Here is a 27371-nt window from a genome sequence, read left to right as displayed (position 1 = left end):
GCAAAACACCCCTTCCGACAACCCTCGCCCACAAATAAACTAAAACCAAAGCTAAAATAACGATCAAACCCATGAATTAGCCTGCCTACAATATCAAAGTCTAGCATGTGAGCAAACTATTTCTTCAGAGAAGGATTCAGCCATGATAGAATATAAACAAACACCATTTTTGTAGTCTACTACAAAAAAAGTAAAATCTAATATGACCTATGGATGTTTTTTGGAAGGTCTCCAGACATGTCCCGCTTGGGTTAAACTGTTCCTTGTGAGAAAGTGGACATTTGACGAAAACATCAACAGCCAAAGTTCACAAGCAAAGCAAGCCTCTCTGGGTGTAAATTTATATACAATCCTGGTAGTCAGGAAACTCTTTAAAATCCAGTTCTGCCATCCTGGGTCCCTACAGTAGCAACATGTCAAGGGGACCAGGCTGATGCTGATGCTCCCTTGATTGTGATTACTAGACTTGTACTGCCATCTGCTGGTGAATGTAACAAACACCACTGGTCTGAACTACCCAAGTAAAAGAAATGGTGTATTTTTCCATGAGAGTATATATTTAATATATTAAGTGTGTTAGCCTATGTGTGTCAACATAATTCTATATTCTATAATCTCCTTGGCCCATCAACCTGGACCCCCTGCAATTTGCATATCGCCCCAACAGGTCCACGGAGGACGCCATAGCCCATGTGCTGCACACAGCAGCATCACACCTGGACAAGAGGCAGGGGAACTATGTGAGAATGCTGTTCATCGACTACAGCTCAGCATTCAATACCATAGTCCCCTCCAAACTCATAGCCAAGCTCAGGGACCTGGGCTTGAACTATGACCTCTGCCAGTGGGTCTTGGACTTCCTGACGGGCAGACCCCAGGTGGTAAGAGCAGGCAACTGCACCTCCTCATCCATCACGCTCAACATAGGGGCCCCCCAGGGCTGTGTTCTGAGCCCCCTCCTCTACTCCCTGTACACACATGACTGCGTGGCACAGCGGAACAACAACACAATCATCAAATTAGCTGATGACACAGTAGTGGTGGGCCTGATCTCTGCCAACGACGAGAGGGCCTACCTGGAAGAGGTAGAGAATCTGTCACAGTGGTGTCAGGAGAACTGCCTCTCCCTGAACGTCAGCAAAACGAAAGAGATGATTGTGGACTTCAGGAGGTCGGGGGTCAAGGACTACAGCCCCCTCAGCATCGACGGGGCACCGGTTGAGAGAGTGAACAGTTTCAAGTACCTCGGAGCCCACATATCCGAGGACCTGACATGGACCACACACATTGACAGTGTTGTGAAGAAGGCACGACAACGCCTCTACTTCCTCAGGCGCCTAAGGAAGTTCCAAGTCAGTCAGAAGATCCTTAGGAACTTCTACTCATGTACAATAGAGAGCATCCTCACTGGCAACATCACCTCCTGGTTTGGGAATAGCACTGCACAAGACCGTAGCAGACTACAAAGAGTGACACGTTCAGCCGAACGCACAATTGGAGGGGGGCTTCCCACCCTCCAGAACATTCACAACAAGCGGTGCAGGGGGAAGGCTAAGAGAATCATCAAGGACTCCAGCCACCCGAACAACTGCCTCTTTGAACTGCTGCGGTCAGGCAAGCGATATCGGAGTCTTAAGGCGAGCACAGAAAGACTCAGAAGAAGCTTCTATCCCCAGGCCATCAGGCTGCTAAACGAACAATAAACACTATGCAACAACCATCAAATGCACACAGCACACACACCCACACGCACACACTCACTTAAACAAACAACACACTGCAGCACCCACTCTCCACACTTTAGATCACACAAACACACTTTATATTTATTGATAAAGGATTTGCACTACAACTCGTACACCTACTGTAAATTGTACCTAAATTGCACCTCATCCCATTTCTGCCTTGCACTATATAGTATTGTATATTAGTACACTGCATAGTATTGTATATTATATGGTAACTCAGTTACATCTATTCTGCATCGAACATTGTACATATGTCTATACTGAACACTGTGACCTCATTTTTTACTTCTAATTTACATGCTATACTATGTTATTTTATTTCATACTTATCTTGTCTTGCACAGTCTCTGGAGCGTAACAGTAAGAAGCATTTTGTATAAAAGTATTCTGTACTTCTGTATGACAACTATTAAAGAAACTTGAAACTTGAACTTGAAACTAGTGCATATTACATGTATAGAGAAGCTGACTTGTGACCATAGAGAGAAGCTGACTTGTTAGAGAAGCTGACTTGTGACCATAAGGTTGCTGGTTCAATCCCCCGGACCAGCAGGAAAACTCTAGGCAGGAAAGTGAATAAATAAAAACTCTCCCGTCCCTCAATACTAACCGCTGAAATGCCCTTGAGCAAGACACAAGACCCCCCCCCCAACTGTTCCAGTGGAGCTGCTCAGTGGCCAACTGTGGGTGTACTTGGCAACTCTCAGGAGTGAATGTGTGGAACTTTGCTGAAAAGGAGCATCTATGCTCAGTGAACCTACTCTGGGTAAATAAGGGTTAAAGAATAAAGAGATCCCTGTATGCTCCTTGAAAAAAGAACATCAGCTGAGAACACTATAACCTTACAGAGGCTGCATGTGGTTTTGAAGGGGTCAACAATCAACATATTTATTTAGACTATGCAAAGTAATAAATATTCATTAATATTTTCCATTCTGTTGGCTGAGCTCTTGACACAAACACTTGACAAAAAGGTCAAATACAAGTTTTAAATTGTATTTGCTGTAGGCCTATTTTGTGTCTTAAAAAAGGTTTCTTTGTTGTGTTAAACACAGTAAAGCAGACCTTTACAATGAGTTAACTGCTGTCTGTAGTGTGGTAGTGAAAGGGTTAAAGTTCGAAAAAGCTGATTCTGTTTCTGTTAGTGAAATTCCACATGGATTCGTTATAGACCACTGTGACAACCCCATCCCTCTCCTACAGATTAGCTAAGGGATATACCTGTGTATGTGCTAAACCTGTCTGTCATTCACAGCCTGGAAATCAGACACACCTATTCAGGTGTGTCAGGAGGAGGAGTCACACCTGAGCTCAAAGGTTATAAGGACTGGCTTCTCCAGATTGTCTCTCTCTCTCCTCCAAGCTGGCCATCATCCTTTGTTTGGTTTTGTTTGTTTGATTCTCACCTCATTACTTGCATACACCACACACTGACTCATCCATGCACTCACTACACCACTGATATTACTGATCCACTAATTTTTTAATTCATTTTTGTAAATAGTTTCATTGGTTAATTAAATTACTCTCTTTAAATCCTCAAGTACTTGTGTGGTCTCCCTTTTTGTCTGTACCCTGAGCATGGTGCATGACACCACTCCAACGTTTGTATGGTGAATTCTTCATTACCCATCACAGGACCCTTTGGGAGATGATATCTAATATACGAGCAGACTCCCAACGGGTCCTGTATCAGGGCTTCCCTCAACCAATGCTTCAGCCAATACAGAAGGTAAGGTTATGTATATAACCAAGTTCTATGAATTATGGTGACGCTCAGCGTCAGTCTGCACGCACTTCACTTCGTGCACGAGCACTGAATAAAAAATTCCACAATGTACCTTTACATCCCAACATTCGTCTGGCCACACCCCTATCCGCTTACCTTCATAAGCAGGTGTGTGGTCACCTACTCGCCTCCTTCCCAAACTTTCACCACAAGGTGAGATCAAGGGCCGCAGTGGCGTCCTGACGCTGAGCGTCACCATAATTCATAGAACTTGGTTATATACATAACCTTACGTTCTATTTCATTATGGCTCCGCTCAGCGTCAGTCTGCACAAGAGGAGCTGAGCGGAAGGCAGAAGCTCGACAAATGTACCCCGCTGAGGCCCCCCACAACCATCAGACCGGGGAGGACCCAAAGACCTAATGGAGTGACCCACCAGGCGGTCACTTAGTGACACCACCCCCCACATCGCCAGCGTATTCGGATAGGGCCCCTCCAAGAGCGGGGCCTTTCCCCCCAATAGTACACCGCCTGGCACACTGACCCTGCAACACAGGCAGTCAGCATGGCCGTAAAGCACTCAAGGTTAACCAACGGAAGCAGGCAGTGCACCGGGGAAACCAGGCAGCAGGCTGTAGACCCGAGCCTGGAGCACTGCGGACGAAACATTACTTCGGACCGGGCCCGGCGGCTCGGGAAGCACACAGGGTTACCAGAGGAGGTCCAGAAGACCACCCCAACAGCCCCCTCTTCGCCATGCGTGAGAGAGGAGCGAAAGAAAGGAGAACCAGCCCCTTATAATAGTGCCAGGTACAACGTGTACCCAACAAAGGGTCTCCATAACGCCTAACCCCGTGACACCCGGGCCGACCCGGCATTTTTCCCCCTGAAAAAAGCACAAGTCCCTCAGGGTACCAGAACAGCAGATCTGCATCCACGGAGGACAACGGGTTAACTGACCTGGACCAGGGTGACCAGAACCAGTCCCGTGCCCTAACCACGCCGACATGCCCACTCCAGGAGAGGGGGCAGGAATGCGTGTTGATCTAAAACATGAAAAGAGGGCGCCACCCAGACGGTACCATTTATACCACGCTCAGTGGCCCACCCCAAGGGCGTGAGACCCCTCTACCTATGTTCTGATCTATTCCGTTAACATCCCCCAGATATGAACGAGAATCCGTCGAGACCCAGTAACAGGCTCTCGGAAGAGGAAAAAATCCCCCATCCCAGTTGCCCTATAAAAACGCTGTTTTAATAACAAGCAACCAAGGCGTACTAGCCTCCTGCATGATTCTTAACAGAAACACCCCGAGACAGCACTAAGTATGCGTCGGGACCCAAAACATATCAATGGACAGTCTAACCAGACCCCACATTGATCCTTCAAGGCGCCTGGGAGAACGACAAGAAGGTTGTCGTGCTTCATATTCTCCACTCTTTTTTTATTTAAAAAAGAAAGAAACACCAACTGACATGAATCCCACGTGACGCAGCCGAGGGTAAATTTTTTTTACATTTTTACATCCCGCCACCCTCACCACAGAGGAGAGACGGAACTCCTCAGCGAGACTTCCCACGTGAGCCATAGATTGAAAAGTCACGGTAACATTGAGTCATGTGACCAACCGACTCAAGTTACACGTATATCGAGCGTAGTAGAACAGTAAGTTCCTACGCTCTGCCCCGACAACTTGACAACAACAGACCCTACATACGGGTCTAAACTCACGGAAGCCATCGTCCAATAGAAACTTGCTATGACGGGGGGAAACCCAAGACTCAATCGCCTGTGATAGGTGCAGAGTCTGGGAAACCCCCCCCCCCCCCCCGTGCCAAGCTGCCTAAAAGCTTGACCCTGACCGAATGAAAAGAGAGTCCCAGAACCCCCTGACCAATCAGAAGAGGGAAGGAGGGTAGGGCTGGGCGATATGGCCAAAAACGTTATTGCGATAAAATTATAAAATTATTTTCATATAACTCGATATCGATAATTATCGTCAATATAATGTCTGTCAAGTTTAATTAACTTCTTATGCCCGGTGCCGATGGACGGGCTATTAATAGACTTGTTTTGCTGCTGCGAATGTCTCGAGTTGATGTCGTCATCAGTCCGCACACGTTAGCAGTTAGCCAGAGCAAGCAGTGTATCCCATGACAATGTACTAAATATCCCTAAAATACTCCGTTCCGCCCCAATACATTGCAACAACGTCCACCGTATACCCCACACTACTATAACCGTGGCGCCAGAATTCACGCCACACACACACTCGGCACGTAAACTATAAAATAGCGCCGTGCAAGCTAATTATCCTAGCCAGCCAAACTATAAAATAGCGCTGTGCAAGCTAATTATCCTAGCCAGCCATGTTTCCAATGTACTAAATATCCCTAAAATACTCTGTTCCGCCCCAATACATTGCAACGACGTCCACCGTATACCCCACACTACTATAACCGTGGCGTCAGAATTCACGCCACACACACACTCGGCACGTAAACTATAAAATAGCGCCGTGCAAGCTAATGATCCTAGCCAGCCTTGTTTACTACCCAGAGGTGCAGCGCGGGTCTCCTTCGTTCTCGGCCATCTCCTTCACTGATTGGTTGTTAGTGCGTGTGCTCATATCCAAGCTTAAAAAATTGATATATCGAAACTTTGCGACCACGTTTCATGTTTATTTCGAGGAAATAATTTATCGCAATAGTTATAGTTATCGTTTTATCGCCCAGCCCTAAAGGAGGGGTTTATCCGGTACCCCCTCGCAAGCCCAACCCTCGCATATGACAACAACAACAGCCATACGATACCTTCAGTAGCAATGCCAAAGAATAGCGCAAGCTAATTCAATGCCCGCTAGCCACAGACACATCTGTGAACAGGGTTTATAGCAAGGCCAAGTTGTGTATGTGTGAACCCGACACCCGTATCCATGTTGTAAGACACAGAAAAAAACTGATAGAGAGAGAGAGCGGCTGAGCCGCGGTACGTTTTCATACGAGCATTACTGCAAACCAACACAATAGTGTTGCAGCTCAATATCACTGTTTAAGCAACAGAGCACACAACTTTTATGTGGAGATTCAGGTCGAGGCAGAAAAACCCCTTTTTCAACCGAGTGTAGGCTGCAGGCCTTGCTTAAGCTCTAACATTAAAGTAACGTCTAGCCCTCCTATCAACCCATACTAGCGAAAGATTCACACGTTGCATCCCCATCATATGTTTGGTGAATAAACACATAGTTTGTTAACAAAAAATACAGTCCCCCTTTAGGAGGGACTCTTTATTTTTGAAAAAAAATCATAGAGAGGCCGGGAAGGGGACCACAGAGGGAAAAAGTCATCATGAAGTTTAGCGACGCCTGCCACGAGCCGCTCGGAGCTTCCCACCCCGTGGAGCCCCGGAGGGACGGTAAACGATCGGCGGCTGGTCTCGACAATCCCTACCGTCACCTCCGGGCGTAGATGGGCCGGCTGCAGTGGCGGAGGCGCCCTCTCTCCTCCTGGCCTTCTTTGCCGAAGGTCCAGCAGTGGCGGTGGTAGCAGCGGCGGCCACGGCGGAGGAACCTCGACGACGCGGCGGCCGTCTGACTCCACCGGCAACATCGGGCGGGGGGAAATGAGGCTGGAGCACAGAGCGCTCCTCCTGCATCTCCCTGCAGGTTGAGGTCATCAGCTGCAGTGCCGACCCGAATAGTCCAGCCTCGGAGAGGGGTGCCGTCAGAAGGGGAGTCCTCTTCTTCTCCGGCACACGCGCCTGCTCCAGCCAAAGGTGGCACTGGATCAGAGTGGCCAGGGCGCGCACTTTCCCAGCGGCTATAGCCTGCGGCTGAGTCAGATGCAGGATGGCTCCTGCCGACTGGGCGAGCTGATCATGCTGTAAATCAGTCAGCTCCGTGCCGCCCGTCAATATCCCGGACATGAATCTCGCCAGCTGCGCGATGTTAGAAGCGGCAGCTAGAGATTGTGTTCCGGTGATAAATGACTGGTCACTCCAAAATGCCAACCGCCTCGCCGATTTCCCTTGGGGAACCGGCTTCCGTAATGGCTCCCACACCACCTCAGGACAAAGGAGCGCCGCCATCGGCCTATCAAGCCATGGCACGCCCTCCTTCATGCCGTCTACCAAACCCGCCACCCGCGTGACTTGCACGTAGGCGGGAGTAAGGCCCATGATGTGGGAGACAACCTGGCCCTGACGGACGTAGGCCGCCATTGAGGGGAAAAATGGGTAGACAACGTCCACCCCTCTCACCGGGCGACGTTGCCATAGATGACCTATGAGATCGTCAGGGACAGGAACAGGCAGTGGCTGCGGCAGCGGCATGCCCTTTGCGACTGCCGCCGCCGCCATGAGCTCGGGGGACAAAGCACGCAGTTCCCCCTGCATACTTTCCTCCTCCGAGCCCGCGTCCCTCACATGCAGCAGACTACTGGTCAAGGAGCCACATTCTGATGTGGCTGATAGCAGGGCATCCCGCCGCCGAGTCGGAGGTTCTAACCCAACATCCACGGAACCCCAAGGAGACATCTCACCCCCCTCCAGTGTTACCTGGACGGGCGGGAGACATGTCTCCACCGGGCCTTCAAACAAGAACCCGTCCGCCTCTATCATGTAGTCCTCTGTTTCCATCGGCCATGTAGAGACAGACGCATCCTCATCCGGCTCCAGCAACTCACCAAAACCAGGCCGTTCGCGTCTGCAAGCCACCATCTTGCGACGGGAGCGAGCTGACGCAAAAAGTTTGCGTCTCAAATCCCCCGCAACCAAAGGAGCTGGCCGCCCAACAGCGGACGACTCCCCGGAAGCAGAGGAACCAGAGCCGGAACCAGGCCATCGCACAGGTCCTTGGAGAGGCAAACTACCCATCGGACGCCTACCGGGCGTGGCTGCCGACCACGAGAGAGGCCTCAACCCCGCTCCAAGACGTACGACAGAGGCGGCGATGGAGAACCGCTGGTGAAGAGTGGCGTTGCGAGCGCGACCCTCCGAAGTAGACATTATGACTTAGCTTTTTTCTTTCGAATATATGAGAGAAGAAAAAAACAAGAAAAAATGTAAACACGTCTCAACTTTCTTCAGCTAACAACCTCGTCAAGTGTGGGATCTACCGAAGGCACTTCCTTGTGGTGAAAGTGAAGAAGGAGGAGAGTAGGTGACCACACACCTGCTTATGAAGGTAAGTGGATAGGGGTGTGGCCAGATGAATGTTGGGATGTAAAGGTACATTGTGGAATTTTTTATTCAGTGCTCGTGCACGAAGTGAAGTGCGTGCAGACTGACGCTGAGCGGAGCCATAATGAAATAGAACTGCCAGACAGGCGATCTGCCTGACATAGCACACCAACAACAACTTGTAGTCCTAAGCCACACAATTACTTCATGTTCACCTCTGGAAGGTGCACAACAAGTCCAATGTGAGTTGTACCTTCATATTCCTCTGTTAATATATACATTTTCATAAAGGTTTTTTAAAGTATTAAGTATTATTCATTATTTCATTGTTGTATATTATAAAGCCATTTATATTATAGTAATTTTATCTTTTAGCATAGGTACAGGTTTTGAATATTTTTTGTTAAGATTGACAGATATTTACATGATTTACTAGCAGTCATATAGCAATCTTTAGCATAATTCAAGTATATATGATTAGCCCTCCTTAATAACAATGAGTCATATTTAAAATTTAGTCTCTGTAGTTCCAATAGAATGGAACAGCCACGTCTTTATTGATTATTTTATTGCTTTTATTGTTTTCTCGTGATAACAACTTATTATTTCGTTATCTCGATATAACAAAGATTGTTTTCTCGTGATAACGGATTCATTTACAGAAGACTTTTGTTTTGGTGGGATAATTATCCAGAACCATGTGCAGAACTCAGAGATGATTGCGAGCTGGTTCATGTGATCACGCCGTCCTGATGTCAGCCTTCAAGTCTGTTGCTGTACTGAACAACTTACTGAAATAAATTAATCCGTTATCACGAGAAAACTGACTTTGTTATATCGAGATAACAAAATAATAAGTAGTTATCACGAGAAAACGGACTTTGTTATATCGAGATAACAAAATAATAAGTCGTTATCACAAGAAAACGGCAATAAAATAATAAATAAAGACGTGGCCGTTCTTGGCTTCCGTAAATGTCTGTTTGGATTGTTGATTTAATTTGAGCAGTGTATGATAACATTGTACCTTGTAAATGTATCCCAAATGACGGTATATGCGATGATGGTTTCTCTACATCCTCCACATATACATAACTTTTTATAAAAGATGTCTATATGCTACTTAACTGTTTTTTAAACTCTTCTGCCGTGTTCCTTTTCCATATTCATTGCCAATAAGATTTCCCCTTAGTGTTATTATACATGACATTGGAGAATGATCCGATATCACTATTTTGTGAATATCTATCATTAAGATATTTCTTATTGCTACTTTTGATATGAATATATACATACTTGTAAAATAAAATAGCCACCAATGATTCCTGTTCCCTCCTGGTTTGTATCCAGTATTGACTCAATCTATTTTAGAAATGTTAAGTTAGCTACAGCCGGTATATATAATGACATTAAAATGTATCATTCTCCAAATAAAAGACATTTCAAAATAACACACCTTCCTTCTCTAGCTGTATATGGATTCTGCAAAAAAAGGAACATCCTCGTTTATAAGGATTCACATTCTTCTACTATTAGAACAATAAAATGTATCAAAAGCCTCTCCAACCAAATACCTAAATACTGAATTTCACCAGTTTTAAAATGCAATTGTCAACTGTCAACCTATTACAATTGGATCCAAATCAGATGGGAAATCAATTGGTTACCCCTGTGAGCATCAAAGACACAAGTGATTACAGTACCCCATTAATTTATAACCACAGATGTCTGTGCGGAGGAATTACCCAGTACCTGGTTCTGTTGCTGCTGATTCTGAGCCCGCTGTTCTTGGTTCTGGTGCTGCTGCTGCACCTGGGACTGTTGCTGGATGGCTGCGTTGTGCTGCTGCAGGGTGTTCTGTTGTTGCTGCATGGCGTTCTGCTGCATCGGGCCTGCACCTCCTGCTACACAGTGAATGTGAGAGAGAGACAGCACATACTACAGCTAAGAACGGGTTGGTTAAGACCGATTTCTGGAGAACACTAGTCAGATCACACTGAAGCAGAGAGTGAATTAAGAACTGCCTCTTTTCAAGCAGATTATGCATATGTCTGTGCCACGGTATGATAGGCAGGTCAGATTATGCATATATGTCTGTGCCACGGTATGATAGGCAGGTCAGATTATGCATATATGTCTGTGCCACGGTATGATAGGCAGGTCAGATTATGCATATATGTCTGTGCCACGGTATGATAGGCAGGTCAGATTATGCATATATGTCTGTGCCACGGTATGATAGGCAGGTCAGATTATGCATATATGTCTGTGCCACGGTATGATAGGCAGGTCAGATTATGCATATATGTCTGTGCCACGGTATGATAGGCAGGTCAGATTATGCATATATGTCTGTGCCACGGTATGATAGGCAGGTCAGATTATGCATATATGTCTGTGCCACGGTATGATAGGCAGGTCAGATTATGCATACTGTATATGTCTGTGCCACGGTATGATAGGCAGGTCAGATTATGCATATATGTCTGTGCCACGGTATGATAGGCAGGTCAGATTATGCATATATGTCTGTGCCACGGTATGATAGGCAGGTCAGATTATGCATATATGTCTGTGCCACGGTATGATAGGCAGGTCAGATTATGAATATGTCGGTACCGTGGTACAATACGCAGCAAAACGCAGCCAGCATCCACCGAGAACCAATCTGGAAGGAAAGGCATTACCACAAGTGCAATCCCCTGCCATGGCATGCTGGCCTATCTGCGTCGGGCCCGTGGCCCCCATGGCCCCCGTGCCACCCATGCAAACCAAGCTAATTAGTGAGAGAAGAGTACGACAGACAATATTATAGAGCTCAAACATGCCAGCAGAAACCATGAACACCAAGGAGATCAGTTCTAGTGGGCAGATCATGGCAAAAAGAAAAAAGGAAACTAGATAACAAATCAGCAGACTACTCACCTGGACCAGATGGCACCTTATCTGTAGAACAGGAAAATGTCCATTACCAATCACTATGTTTCCCATGTAATAAGGAACATGTGACTCGTAATCAAAACAACAAAGAAATACAGGAATTATCCTTTAATTACAAGTTAATACTATAACTAGGCCTGTTGCAATAATGACTATATTGACTTATTGTACAATACTGTATATGGACATGAACATGATAATTTTTACCTCAATATTGACATTTACATGCGTGTTTGTTTACATAGACTGTCACCAAGCAGTCAGGAGAGGCTCAGTGTTTTGTGTCACGCATCAGACTTGATGAGTCCGGAGGGGATGAGACGGGAGTAAAAACTCACGTGTCTCATTATCTGCACCCTTCAGTGGCTGAGCGTCTCTCCTTCATAATTCCCTCCTCTCCCCTTATTTTGCTTTTTTAAATAATTAGCTGTCGACAGTTTAATTCTGGCACTTGCTTGCTTGAATGGTTTGAATAGTCAATAGTCTTTGCAATGAATGTGAAACTCTGATCACCTCTGATCTGTTTCCTCGAGGATAACTATTTTTTCTTCTTTTTCTTTTTTACTAAGCAAAGCTACCAGTTTCCTATTCCAGTCAGGGAGGCACGGACCGTTATTACAGGCTGTAGTTAGACATGTCTGGCATGCACAACTAATAGAAAGATACTGTAAGCAATGCCAGTGCAATATGTCAAAATATCATCTTACAATAGATCACATGACTGCATCTTTGTTTTAATGAACCATTTGATTTCACCCCCACTTGCACAAGTGCCACTAAGTCGAATATGAACTGCAGTTTTGCAGTTTTGCTTGCAATCTAGAGCCCTGAAATGCCAACTTTGGTTGCAGCAAAATAAAGTGAGATGCTCACGTTATATCATTACATCAGTGACATAAAATGGCCTTCAAATTACAATAATATCATTTATCACAATTATTTCTGGGACAATGTATTGTCCAACATGACAGGCCTAACTATAACTACTCAGGTCTTTTAAGGAATGTGTTTAAGCAAATAATTGGAAGCCTACAAAGAGAGAGAACACTTACGAAGGTCTCTGAAGTGTGTGATCACCCTCGCCATCAAAGTCAGATATTCTTCCTAGAAATAAATAGACACAAGGCTGACAACGGCAAAGCAGTCTGTACGAACATGGTATACAGTAGGAAAGAGAGGGTAGCATATTTATTATTATTTTATCTTCTGCATTCTCTTAATACCAGGAACCATGATGGAATTAAGTGCTTGCATTTTATCATGTTTTTTTATAAATGGTAAATGACTGCATTTATATAGCGCTTTTATCCTAATTTTACAATTTGTTCCTCACATTTTACCCATTCACTCACACATTCACACACAGCGGACAGCGGAAGCAACCATGCAAGGTGCCAACCTGCTCATCAGGAGCAGTTAGGGGTTAAGTGTCTTGCTCAAGGACACTTCGACACGCTGCCCAGGAGGAGCGGGAATCGAACCGGGAACCTCCGGATAACCAGACTGCTCTACCTACGAGCCACTGTCGCCATCCCTTGGATGATGTCTCTAATCCACAATAAAATCAATCAATCAATCAACACATCATGGCCGATAATACACTGCATCATCTGTTGGCTGCCTAGGTGAATTGGATTAGTGGAACACTATTGAGAATTCAAGAGGCGAATCATGCTAGATGCTGTTGGGATAGAGGAGCTTCTGCTGTGAGGAGGACATGTGATGAATCAGACATCAAATTTACCAACGTGTAAATTATTCAGATTGCAGATAATTTTATTGTCACAGCTTTTTTAAATACATAAGTACGTATACAATACAATAAGTACTGTGGCAGATATCACCCCCCATCTCATGGATATGTGAAGGATGGGAGATATTACTGCCACGGAAGGAGTGGAAACAATTAGGTAGCTCATTAGTACTGATAGAACACACCTGTGCATCATTAGTTCACCCACATCCCACACGCACACACCCCAGACACACACACTACAAATACACTAGGATAGAGAGAGTTGAGTGGAGGTGAGGTTGGAGTTATTGTATTGAGAGAGAGATTGTTGTGTACGGAGTTTTGCGAGGTGTGAGATAGTGCGAGGAGAGGTGAAGGCGAGAAGGTGTTCATTGTGTACTGGACCCTAGACTGGCTGAGAAACCCCCTTGTGTACTGACCCTGGACCGGACGACTACTCTGAGTATTGAACAATCCCTTTTTTGTACGAGAGCCTGTTTTTGTGTTTTGACCATCGGACTGTATTACGACCATTCTATTTGCCCATCGAATTATATATTGATTGATATTGCACTTGTGTTGACATTTGAATTTGTTTGTTTTTTGAACCGTGATGAGTCTGAACACCACCAGGCTCGTCACAGTACGTAATACGTATATGCATTCCTAAAAACGTGAGATGCTTGTTTTTCCCGGCTCCTTAACTGTAGATTTGTAAACATTGTACACAATGTATATTCTATCTAACTTAAATAGTACAGCGGTTAAGTTTGAATCAAAGGAATTGTGCACTTTTTCATAAAAGCATGAAACTTCTACCATAGTAAGTTTATACCATGAGGTTTATTTTCAGATGTGGAGGGAAGTCAGATTTGACCTCTGAGGCCCGGGAGAGGTCAAATCCAAGATGGCCGCCCAAAATGTTCAAAAATCCATAACTTTGGAACCGAACACAGTAAGGTGTCATTTCCCACCAACTTTAGGGTGCCCATTCTGTTGGTGATACCTTTGAGACCAATAGCATTCAATAAAATAGATTTATGTTAAAGTCAAGGCAAAAACACATCAAAATATAAATGTTTTATGTACCCTAACATGATTTGATTAATTTATTTGTAGTCTTTGTATTATTCAGCTATTAGTTATTATTTCCTGGGATGTGTGACACATTTTATTCCTTCCAAGCACATAATTATCACTGTGACCCCCTAGACTATTTTCACGGACCCCTGGAGGAACCAGAATTTCAAGATTTTCACTTCATTTTTTCACTGGAAAAAATTACACTCTACCGCATACAAATGTATTTGGAATAACAAACCACCACGTATAAAAAGATCCACTGCACAGAGAAACAAAACCGACGGAGGTATGGCATTTCCAGATTTTTACCACTATTTTAAGGCGTACACTTTAAGACCACTGACAACCTGGTTTGATCCCCAAGCATCAGTATCCTGGAGAAATTTAGAAGTAAATATAGTAGCACCACATAGACTGCAGGACATAGTATACACCAAATTATTAATTAAGCAATGCGAATTGAAATTTGGCCCCATTATTACTCATGCGATCCGGATATGGCGTGAAACTAAAAAAAAAGATTCTAACCCACATAAATGGCATAGTCATACTCCCCTATTCAATAACAATGCACTCCTGATTGGAAAACGACCTATAAGATACCCTAAATGGGAAAAGCAGGGCATACACACATTAGGAGATGTTTTCAACAAACAGGGTTTTTGTAGATATGAAGAAATACATACAAAATTTAATCTCACCAGTTCCATACATTATTTTTACGCACAGTTATTGTTATGTTTGAAGGCTCATGGAGTCCCATTAAGGATACCAATTGAACACCACAGATACCACAAATTCTTCTATGAAAGAGAGACATTGAGAGGTTTTGTATCCGATTTTTATCATCAATTACTAACGTCCTCGTATGAAATCCTCCACCTAGACTCAGTCTGGAGGAGGGATATACCAGACCTGGAAATACATTTTGATTGGCAAGAAGCCTGGGCAAACGTTCGACTTGCGTCACGTAACCCGGACCATCAACAAATCAATCTTAACTATATTCATAGGACATACCTGACTCCTATAAGATTGAACAGAATGGGACTTAAACAAGACTCCAGATGCTCCTTATGTACAAATGGGGATGAGGGTACATTTATGCACATGTACTGGGATTGCCCACCAATTAAGATATTCTGGAAAGAAGTGGCCCAGCAATTATCAAATTTCTAAATTCTGAATATACCTGTACACCCCTCTGTATTGCTGTTGAATGATGTTTTTGAGTTTGCAGTCCCTATACAGCTAAAGAGATTAGTTTTATCTGGTATCACAGCGGCTAAAAAGCTGATAGCATCACGATGGTTTCAACTGGAAAAAATGTGCCGGAAGGTTTGGATTCTTACATATCTCGGTGTGATTTATCTAGAAATATCTACAGCAAGAATTTTGGGTGTCAGTGAATCCAAAATTGCAATGTGGTTAGAAGTGGTGGAAAGAATAAAAGCTAGCATATGAATTGTAGTGCCTGGTTAGGAGCGAATGATAATGGATGGATTATCCAGTTGGGGGTCCGGGGGGGGGGGAGCGAGCGAGAGCATATGTATGTAGGGTATTAGATAGCAAGTATTAGGTGTATATCTCGTATAATACATTTATTTAAATGGTGATTTCATTGGATGTGTACTGTTAAGTAATGCTTGTATATCTAATTTTATGTTGTTATGTTTATGTTTATGTGTATGTTTAAAAAATAATAATAAAGAAATATATATAAAAAAAAAAAAATCACTTCATTTTCACTCAGTTTGAAATTCCCAAGCCCAACAACGTTTTTTAGTTGGTGAGACTTTAGTTATGTAGCCTACTTATATACAGTAGTCTATCTTGGCTATCTGAAGTGAATTACATGCCATGATATAACCCACCTGTCATTCTCCCATATGTTCACACGCACAGCACCTACTGTCACAACTGTCATTCAACTGTCAATCAACTGACAAGCAGGTAAGAAAGATTTTCCTTTCAGTTGTCCATATAAATTTTCCTATAAAAATTATTCAACCTACTGTATGCCTATAAAAGAAAGGTTGAGATCCAAGGCAGCTCTACAATTTTTTAAAAAGCCTTTATTTATTGGGTTACATTATTTAGAAAAATCTTTTTAAAAAACCGACATGTTTCGGCCTACATGGCCTTCTTCAGGGTCTACTGTATGCCTACATTAAAAAAATATATACCTGGTGATTAACTACAAGTTATTGTGAACTTTTTGATGTGTGTTAGCTAGCCAAAACTAACTCTGGCTAGTTGCAGCAATGTCAGCTAACGTTAGCTAGCACGTTATGGGTTAGCTAGCTAGCCAGCTAGCTAGCATTTTAGATAATTTTGGTCAAACTTCTAAACGGTCTAACAAGCATAATTCATAGGATTCGTTTAGGACAAGACACATTTGTACAATTAAAAATACTTGAACAATGCTAAACAATGTTCAATTGTTATCCTTTCAGATTTCCATGTCGACTTGGTGGTGATTCTGATCACAATCATGTCAAAGCTTCACAGCTTGATGGACGCTACCCAGACCCCTTCATCCAAGCAAACCAAGCCTCCTCCCAGCACTAACTGGGACCTTTGTGTCCTCTGTCAAGTAGTTACAAATGAACCTTTACAGTGCCCACTCCGAAACAAAACAAAACAGTCTGTTGGTAGTGGCTATGTGTCCCTGGCAGAAGACCTTCTCCGGTTCCGTACCCTTCAGCACACACCAATGGACCTCAACCTGGAGCTACTAGATGATGGAGATGGCATAGAGTCCACTTTGAAGAGACACAATGCTGAGTGGCACAAGAAATGTAGGCTTAAATTCAACAAAAAAGCATATGATGAAGTCGGGGGAAATTAACTACAGCACAACAGGGCAGTACCTCATCTGTACACACACGGTCTGCCCACAGCCATTCACAGTCCACAGAACCTACTTGCTTATTTTGCAATGAGCCTGCAGCAGGCTCTTCAGGTTTACACAATGCATCAACCTACAACATTGACAGAAATATGAGGAAGTGTGCTCTTGAGCTCGAGGACACTGCTCTGTTGGCCAAGCTTGCAGAGGGTGACATGATTGCCCTAGAGGCCAAGTACCATACTATCTGTCTGTCATCATTGTATAACAGAGCTACATCTAAACAGGTTACATCTAAACGCAATGATGGAAATGAGTCTGGCCTACATGGCATAGCCTTTGCACAGTTAGTGACATACCTGGAAGACATGAGCAGTGATGAGAACAGTGCCCCTGTCTTCAAATTGACAGACATCGCTCAGTTATACAAGACCAGGCTAGAACAACTTGGTCTGACTGTGAAGGAACGTATTCACACTACCAGACTGAAAGAACGACTGCTTTCTGAGCTTCCCCATCTGACATGCACAAGGAGGAGACACACTACTAAGTTTCGAGACGGACATTGGACCAGCTCTGATGAAAGCCTGTCAAACTGACAGTGATGCCATGCACTTAATGCGAGCAGCACAAGTAGTGCGCAAAGAGATCTTTAATTCATCTTTCTCTTTTGATGGGTCATTCCAAGAAAACTGCCAGCAGAGTGCTGTGCCGCCATCTCTCTTGGCTCTTGTCAACATGATACTTGATGGTACAAACATTGAGCATCAGACCACCACAAAACCTGCCCTAACAATCTCCCAATTGATGGTCTTCAACAGTAAGAAGCAGGCACGGAACAATAATTCACCAAGCTCAGCATGTACAAGGCACACCTGAGAAACTCCACTCCCTCTATATTTGTCCCTCAAGATCCATGCAGTTACAAGAAGTAGGGGGCTAGTTGACACACTTTTCAATCTGGGATTGTGTGTTTCCTATGACAGGCTGCTGCAAATCACATCAGACATTGCCAATTAATGGTGTATGCCAGCGATTTAGGATGGAAGATGTTGTGTGCCTACCAAAGTTGCATCATGGACTGTTCACAACAGGAGCTGTGGACAACATAGACCATAATCCAAGTTCTGCAACAGCCAAAGATTCCTTCCACGGCACCGGAATCTCAAAATAAAAACATATTAAAAAGTTAAATAATAAATTAGTTTAAATAACTTATGATAATTATTATTATTATTGCCATTATTGTTATAATCATTATTAACATCATTATTACTGTTATTATTTTGGAAATAAACTACCTTTTTGCACTGTTTACCTCCCTTTGTCTGCATAATTTGACCTCCACATTGATCTAAATGCATTTTCTTGAATGCTATTGGTCTCAAAGGTATCACCAACAGAATGGGCACCCTGAAATTGGTAGGAAATGATACCTTACGTGTTTTTATATTGTGTTCGGTTCCAAAGTTATGAATTTTTTTATATTTTGGGCGGCCATCTTGGATTTGACCTCTCCCGGGCCTCAGAGGTCAAATCTGACTTCCCTCCACATCTGAAAATAAACCTCATGGTATAAACTTACTATGGTAGAAGTTTCATGCTTTTATGAAAAAGTGCACAATTGTTTTGCTATTGTTTTGCTATCCGCTGTACTAAAACTATAAACTAAACTACAAGCTAAACATAATGCACAACGTATCTTCTATCTATACAAACTATACAATACAAGGTATATGTTAGCAGCAGTGTGCGTGAAATAAGTGTGCTTGTGTGATGTGTAAGTCACTAAGGTGCTTTTGTATGTATGCTCATGTGATAATTCAGAGTCTACTCTATCTGCCAGTAGTCTGTTTGCCCGGTGGAAGTAGCTGTTCAGTGGTTTTTTGGATGTGGACCTGAGACTGCGGTACTGACTGCCAGACGGCATGAGCTCAAACAGTTTGTGGTTTGGGTGGCTGGGGTCTTTCAGGATCCTGTGTGCCTTGCTTACGCACCACTCTGTGAATATACTGTCTACGGTGGTTGTTCTGGTTGGCGTTTCCAAACCATGCTCTCTGTGGTGCGTCTGTAGAAGGCCCTCAGTATGTGTGGTCCCATGACAATTTCTGTTAACATTTTTAATTGATTGGATTCTAAGTTAATTGATCCCACCTCCAATACCTATTGTTAGAAGACAATGACACAGTGCATGCAGGCTACAAAAAGGCCACAGGTAATGGAGAATGTAGCAAGACTCCTCTGTCCTCCAATTATCTTTGCTAATCAGAAGAAAGCTTCAGCTGGCATGGCGTTCAAATGTTGGAACACTTTCTACTCACTCTGGATTTAGCTTTCACAAAAGCATCGTTCTCCATATCGCACACAGTGTGTGCAGTCCCACCCTTCCGCATAGCCTCCTCACTGAAATAAGAGAAAATAACAGTCAGCTCCAGGGCTGGACTCATGGGACCAAAAATCGGCCCTGGCATTTTTGGCCCAGACCGGCCCACCATAATCGGTCGGACACCACCCACAAGTACACCATCCTTGCGGTCCCCTTAAATATGCGTACCTACTGTACTATTCCCCCAAACCACTACAAAGCTGGGTAGTAAGTGCCATGGACAAGTGTACCAGTGCAAGTGGACCAGTGTACTCACTCAATCTTGGCTGAATCTTGTTTTGGGTGGTGATGTAAAAACATCTGTGTATGGCGACTGTCCAAACAAACTGTAGTCACGAGAGACTAAATCGGGGAAATAATGATACCTGCCAGACGCGCCGCTCGTCACATAATCACTGCTCCAGGATACTGTGTTTCGTTAGATTATTGGAGTTAAAAACAGTTCATATAGTATCAAAAATAAAGTGAATCACGGCTTGATTTATCATAGTGTAGCGTGCGGTCAGCAAAGTATGACTTCCCCGTTCACTCCCTCATCATTTCAATACCTGAAACCCGCCGGTGAACAGCTGACTTTTACTCATACTACAACACCACGTGACCCCTTAGTGAATGATGTGACCATAACAACCCGTGTTGTCTATATACCTGTCACCAACAATCTGCATCATAGCAGGCTCAGGATGGGCAAAGTAGTCTATAGCCTGTTCATCCCCGTCTCTCTCCTCCACAATCTGGCTTGACTAGACATACGGAGAGAGAGATGATTACAATTAACTGGTACATTCAGGTCCAGAATTGTTGGAATTCCCTGACAAAGATGTGCAAAAAGCTGTACAATTTAAACAATACCATACTGGTAATGAGCAAATAGTTGTTTATTCAATGAATGCATGGAGCTGTTCCATCTTATTTCATTTGATACTAACTACTCAGTTCATACAGATTTCAAGTATTCAAATATCAATGATGAATATTGCATAAGGTTTACACAGTTAATAGATCACCTTCTTGTTTTATATTCATGTTCAGAGAGGAGTAATAGTTAGATATTTGTGATTTATATATGGCAATTAAATCAATGGTGTGCTTGTTTGTTTGGGGAGTTTGACCTACAGTTAATGTGCCTACCACGTGAAGGTGCATGATCAATGGACAACACAAAAACAATTTGTGTAGGTGGAGACTAGAGCTACCACAGATAGTAATAAGTTATAAGAGTAAGTAATCCATACCATATATATCCTAATTAAATAGTTACCTTATTACCATACTTGGCTGAAAATAAACTTTGCTGCCTGTTGTGAATGTGTTTTTCCCTGTAGGCTAATACATTAGGCATACATTTTTGCAGTTGAGCAAAAATTAGCAGTTGAGTAGGCTATATGTGCTGTGTTTTATGTCTTCCATCGAGGACCACCTTGGAAATAAGTGTTTTAATGAATGCTTTTAGGTGATATCCTCAGGAATACAAATTGGTCAAGATAATTTGTTTTTATGATGTGTTTTTAATTTCCAAATACAAATCTAATCAAATAAAAAAAAGCAGTTTTTGCAGTTGAGCTACAGGTGTTGTATATTATACAGCCTTTTCATGCATCTTTATCAAGGGAACCCTTATCCTAATGATTTTTTAAATAATATTATGATGATACGATATGGACCTAGTGGGTCATCTGTGGGTCCATTCGTTTCTCAATGGATTTGTCATCTAGGAGGGTTAATAAACAAATTTAGCCGGGGTGAATTTTTAAAAAAGGCGGGGGAAATTTGTGAGAGACCAAAATCCAAAATGGCTGCCGTGGAAATAAACGTTTTAATGGTTTGACCTATGATGCACAATACATGGTACCAGCCCCCTCTCAGTCATGTACCAGCCAGCCCCCTCTCAGTCATGTACCAGCCAGCCCCCTGTCATGTACCAGCCTCCTCTCAGTCATGTATACCAGCCCCCTCTCAGTCATGTACCAGCCCCCTCTCAGTCATGTACCACAGCCCCCTCTCAGTCATGTACCAGCCCCCACTCAGTCATGTACCAGCCCCCTCTCAGTCCTGTATACCAGCCCCCTCTCAGTCATGTACTACCAGCCCCCTCAGTCATGTACCACAGCCCCCTCTCAGTCATGTACCACAGCCCCCTCTCAGTCATGTACCACAGCCCCATCTCAGTCATGTACCAGCCCCCCTCTCAGTCATGTACCACATGAATGGCGGGGGGGTGCTTAGTAAGAGATGTGATTGGGCCAGCCCAGTGTCAGTCAGTACCAATGGGCCGCTGTCCCAGCCTTTTTTTTTTTTTTTTTTATAAATAAACAATTTTTTTTATCAAATCATAACGGCCCAAAGATGCGTCGGCCTACCGGGCAGATGCCCGGTATGCCAGATGGCCAGTCCAGGCCTGGTCAGCTCTACAAAACAAGACACTATAGGATATAACCAGGTTTTAAACTTACTCTGACACCCCTACATTTCTGAGTTGGAGATGTCAAAAGCAGCATCCAGCATCAATCGAGATGTATCTCTTTTTGATGTTGCTCGATAGCAAACTAGCTAACGTTTACAAATGACAGGGCAAGCCGGGTTAGCTCACAATCTTATGTGAACATTGATAAGAAACATTCTAACATTAAAGTCCCTATAAAACGGCTAGCAGAATGCTATTTGATTCTGCATAATTATGTGTGTTTCCTGTAAAAAGAATAATACAGGAAGCTAGGGAGGGACTTGTCGCGGATATTGATTGCTGTTTACAGTAGCCAATAGTGATAAATGTGTGTTACGGTCAACCCATTAGCTAGCAATGTTCAACACAATCAACACAACATTAGTGTTAGGCAACATAGTACATAGTTAGAAAATGCTATAAATGTCATTCTAGAAAACATTTCATTGGACGCAAAATTTTTATATGCCCGTGTGCTGGATGACTAATTTCCAGGAAATTACAAACTGACATATAGGTGACAGTCAGGGCAAGACATTTGTGACAAAACATCTATTTTGATTTCATGGGGCCTTTGTAGGCCTAATAATATAATGCTAATGTTAGCAAGCATGTGTGTGTTGGGCCAATTTAATGTCACTTTCACATGCAGATCTACTAACACAAGGAATCGCTGAAGATCCTTGCTCAAGTTCACTATAGTGTCAGATATTAGCAGGTTTCTTCCTAATGTTTGCTAATGTGTAATGACATGCTAAAGGATATCCATAAAAGTATATCTATCTATAATTCTATCTATTGTAAATTAAACAAATGTGTACAATCAACTGTTATTTACTGTGTTGGCCCTGTATTCTATGTGTGCACACATGGAATGCCTTCAAAGAGTCTGTTGAGCTCAGCTGTAATCCAATCCTAACTAGCTGCAATACTATTTCTTATTTGGTCTTGTGTCAGTCTTGTCTTCTGATCCTATTTCTGAAATAGCATTTTGATTGGCTTATGGACGAGATAATAAGTGGCTCAGTCTTTATGGTCTGGGCAGACTGTCGGGTGTATACTCTGCCCGTTGCAATGACCCACATTGCAACGTCTCCTGTCTGTAACTATTTGTTTGATTCACTTATTTGAATAAACCTTCTGAAAGATGTTTCTACCTTTCATTATTGGATTTTATTGATAACCATGACAATTTGGATATTGAATATAGTCAGATATACAAGTCAATTTGGGTGATGGAATATCCCACACTAGCTAACATTATTTCCCAGAGGGTTTTGGTTAGGCTGTGCACTGGTTTTAGCTGACGTTATGTAGCGAACGTTAATAATGATAGCTCACTAACGTTAGCTAATGTAATATTCATAAACAGCAACATTTGATCATTTTAAGCCAGAAGCTTCATATTATATGCTATAAGATAGTCAGCAGGTTTGTGTTAGCTAAAGTTAAAAAGTGACTGAATCTCGGTCGTTAAAGAACCCAGGACGCCTATCGCAAAGAGTAGGGGGTTCCCCGACGTTCCTGGCCAAATTCCCAATCAGGTCTCTGACATCAAGGCCACCTAATCATCCCTTCCCCTTAATTGGTTGATATCAATCCCTGTCTCCTGAGCCGTTCAGCCATTGTGTAGTGTGATGTGTGCCTGGTGATAATAATATATATAATAATATATAATAATATAATAATAATAAAACACAGTGTATGGCAGCCATTGAGCCTGCATAACCCAAGGTTGGGTGCTACCAGTGCTGGTGAAGGAGGCAATTTCCACCCTACATTGTGGGGAGCGCTTTGAGTGTCTAGAAAAGCGCTATATAAATGTAATGAATTAATGTTATTATTATTAAAGTTAGCCAAGATAGGTAATGGCTTAGACAATTTCATTACAACACTAATTTCGTATCACTTCCAACACATTCACAAGGATGCACATGCATGCCATGAGCATGGGGGTGATGTAGAAAACAAAGAGTGCACTGGAGGTGTCTAAAAATGCCCTTGTGCTTCAATTTGATTGGTCTATACGTCTTCCCTCGATATCACACTTCTATGCAGATTGTTGGACATCATTTGCACTGTCAAACATCTCTGCCCAAAAGAGGAAGTAAACTGACTGGTGCTAGTTATGCTTGTATTATTTTCCCTTAACATCATTACGAAATAATATATAAATTGTCCCTCAACTTTTTTAGTCTACTTTAAAGTGAGTTGAAAAAAGTTTAAGTCACAATGAAATTACATTTTAGAGCCATCAACATTGCTTAACATTAAGTATTACTGAATGAAACAGGATTGAGACCGTTTATATGAAATATCTATGATTGAGACCACATAGGATGTTGTCAATATCCCAATGTACCCAACCCCCCCCCACCCAACCTCCTCCAATGTACAGTTTCTACGTCAAATGTATATACTCCCTTTTCTTGACTCCTTCTGTATCACAAACAGTACTGTATTTGCAAATCTGGTATGTCATAAATGCATAGATGTAGCAGTACTGACTATCTGTATGTCATGTATGTCATATATGTCTATATGAATTGAAAATGGGGGACCCTGATGGAAACAAGACAAACGTCTTTCTCAGGTCTGCATCCCCTTAACAATTGTATGTATTGAGCCGTACTGTATTGTACCCATTCTGCAATCTGTTAAATAAAGTTTTCATTCATTCATTCAAAAAGACTTTCGATGGGTTTAGTAGTCACTGTCCTTTGAGCGCCATCTGCTGGCAAAGGTCGCTCATTTGCAGGTTGTGAGTACAAGCAGAGGGTGCTAACAAACTCCCTGACTGTCAATCAAAGGACGTCGGACTGAGCACTTCGCCAAGACAGAAAGTGAAACGAGAGCAAAGAAAACGACGAAGATAGGTAGGACAGACATGTATTCAGCTTGTAACGTTAGAACAACAACAGAAAACTATGGAAAATACGAATGTTAACAAAACTAAGAACTGTTTAGAAGAACACTTTAAATACAAAATATCTCACATATGTGCGACAACTTTCTGACGAAATTGGGTGCTTTTCCAGTCGCAGTCGCTATTTGGTTTAGGAAACTCCATTGTAGAAATAGCTAAATATTAAGAATAAAAAAATGATTGAGTTGCTGCAGTGCAAGCTGTAACTCAAGAGGCTCTCTGTGTAACCTACTGAAGAAAGATTACATATCCGGTTTGTTTTCCGAGCGAGCAGCAGAATCGAGTTCCGGTCATGATCTTTCAAAACAAAAGTTCTCAACTCATAATGGTAAATGGATTGCATTTATATCCTGAGTCACAATAAGATGCATTATTTATGAACAAACAAATTATCACATTTAAATACACATACAGACAGTGCAGTGAAGAACGGCAGCGGCAGCACCTCTACTTCCTTAGGCGCATAAAGGGAGTCAGAAGGAACTTCTACTCATGCACAATAGAGAACATGCTGCTGACTGATAACATCACCTCCTGGTTTGGGAATAGCACCGCACACAACCGCAGCAGAGTCAGACTGCAGAGTGGCTCGATCAGCCGAATGCTTCCCACTCTCCAGGGCATTTACACCAGGAGTTGCAAGGCTAAGAGAATAGTCAAAGACTCTAGCCACCCAAACAACTGCCTCTTTGCACTGCTGTGGTCAGGCAAGCGCTACCGGAGTCTCATGGCCAGTACAGAGAGCCTCAAAAGGAGCTTCTACAGGCCATCAGGATGCTCTATGACTCAATGCAACACTAACCCATCCATCTACATCCATTGCACACACATCCACATCCACATACTCACTTTAAACACTCACCTGTAACATTAACTTTAGACACTTTAAACACTTTTAACATTGATTGATTGATTGATTGAAAACTTTATTAACAGATTGCAGAATGGGTACAATACAGTACAGCTCAATACACACAATTGTTAAGGGGATGCAGACCAGAGAAAGACTTTCGTCTTGTTTACATCAGGGTCCCCCATTTTCAATTCATCAGGACATATATGACATACATGACATACAGATAGTCAGTACTGCTACATCTATACATTTATGACATACCAGATTTGCAAATACAGTACTGTTTGTGATACAGAAGGAGTCAAGAAAGGGGAGTATATACATTTGACGTAGAAACTGTACATTGGAGGAGGTTGGGTGGGGGGGGGGGGTTGGGTACATTGGGATATTGACAACCATACTGGGTAATTTACATTGGAGGTGGTTGGGGGGGGGGGGGGGGGGCACACTGTATAAACAAGTAAAACTGTACATTGAGGGGGGGGGGGGAGACACTGTACAAACAAACAAAATTGTACATTGGACTATTGACAAAACCATACTAGGTAAATGACTGTACATTGGAGGGGGTTGGGTTAGGATATTTACAGGGGCCAGTGTTGAATTGCAGTCTCCCGTAGGTGTCCCTTGAGAGAGGTTTTGAAAGTGGGTAGTGATCCACATTCCTTTACAGCTTTGGGTAGGGTGTTCCACATTGATGTGGCATAATTGCGAAACGTGTTTAGTCCCTTATTTTAGCCGAATCTGGGTTTTACATGATTTGTGGAGCTCCCTCTGGTGTTGTGATCGTGGTATTCACTGACCTTTGGGAAGTATTTTGACATGTACATGGGTACCTTGGTCGTGTAGTGTATCTTGTACACCATATTTCATCTATTTATTACAAAACGATTTCCACTACATCCATACCTCATTTTAGCATTTAGCATTTTAAAAATATAGCATTTTTGTACTTCATTCTGTACTTTAGGTTGTATATTGTATATTTTGTAGTAGTTTGGACTTTATTCTTTTAATAATTTTTTTTTTTTTTTACTGTATGCACATTCTCAGGGAGCTCATCTCACAGCACCAAGCATTTCACTGTAATGTACATGTACTTTATATGTGACAAATAAAACAAAACTTGAACTTGAGATGATAAACTACAGTTTAGACTGATTTTCAGTATCCATATACAGTACATGGTCATGGCTCAGTGAACATGGTCATTTTCACATAACTCAGTAACCTTGGTCTGTAAAGTATTATAATTTAACTAATGCCATGCAAACTGAACACAATTATGTTTTGGGAGTGACTTTCATGGGAAACTATGTTTAAATGCGTATCCATGGAGTGTGTTTATGGCTTCCTGCCTAGACGACATCAAATGCTGGATTGCACCCACTTTTCTACAGCTCAATCAGTCAAAGTGTGAAATCCTCCTTTTCGGCCCACCAAACCAAACCAGTGTCATTGCCAGCAGCCTGGGTAACCTGTCTCCCCTAGTCA

At 42.9% G+C, this 27371-nt stretch overlaps 1 protein-coding gene across 4 annotated transcripts in view; it reads right to left on the bottom strand.

Annotated features, from left to right (window-relative positions):
- The window catches only part of LOC311228021 (bifunctional protein GlmU-like), a 37731-nt gene extending 12503 nt beyond the window's left edge, over positions 1-25228 (bottom strand). The window contains exons 1-5 of one of the 4 annotated variants that reach the window (XM_084313911.1): positions 25092-25228; positions 19588-19669; positions 12650-12701; positions 11583-11603; positions 10410-10561 (exon numbers count right to left, since the gene is read on the bottom strand). In XM_084313911.1, the coding sequence (XP_084170037.1) occupies positions 10410-10561; positions 11583-11603; positions 12650-12701; positions 19588-19669; positions 25092-25165 (381 nt within the window). In that variant the 5' untranslated portion in view covers positions 25166-25228. The remainder of the gene's footprint in view (positions 1-10409; positions 10562-11582; positions 11604-12649; positions 12702-19587; positions 19670-25091) is intronic. The other 3 variants (XM_084313912.1, XM_084313913.1, XM_084313914.1) reach the window with 3 other exon arrangements.
- Between the last annotated feature and the right edge of the window lie 2143 nt (positions 25229-27371).

This window comes from Notolepis coatsorum (assembly GCF_963971535.1).
Source record: "Notolepis coatsorum genome assembly, chromosome: 5".
Classification (NCBI taxonomy): domain Eukaryota; kingdom Metazoa; phylum Chordata; class Actinopteri; order Aulopiformes; family Paralepididae; genus Notolepis; species Notolepis coatsorum.
This window is presented reverse-complemented; position numbering and strand designations above follow the sequence as displayed.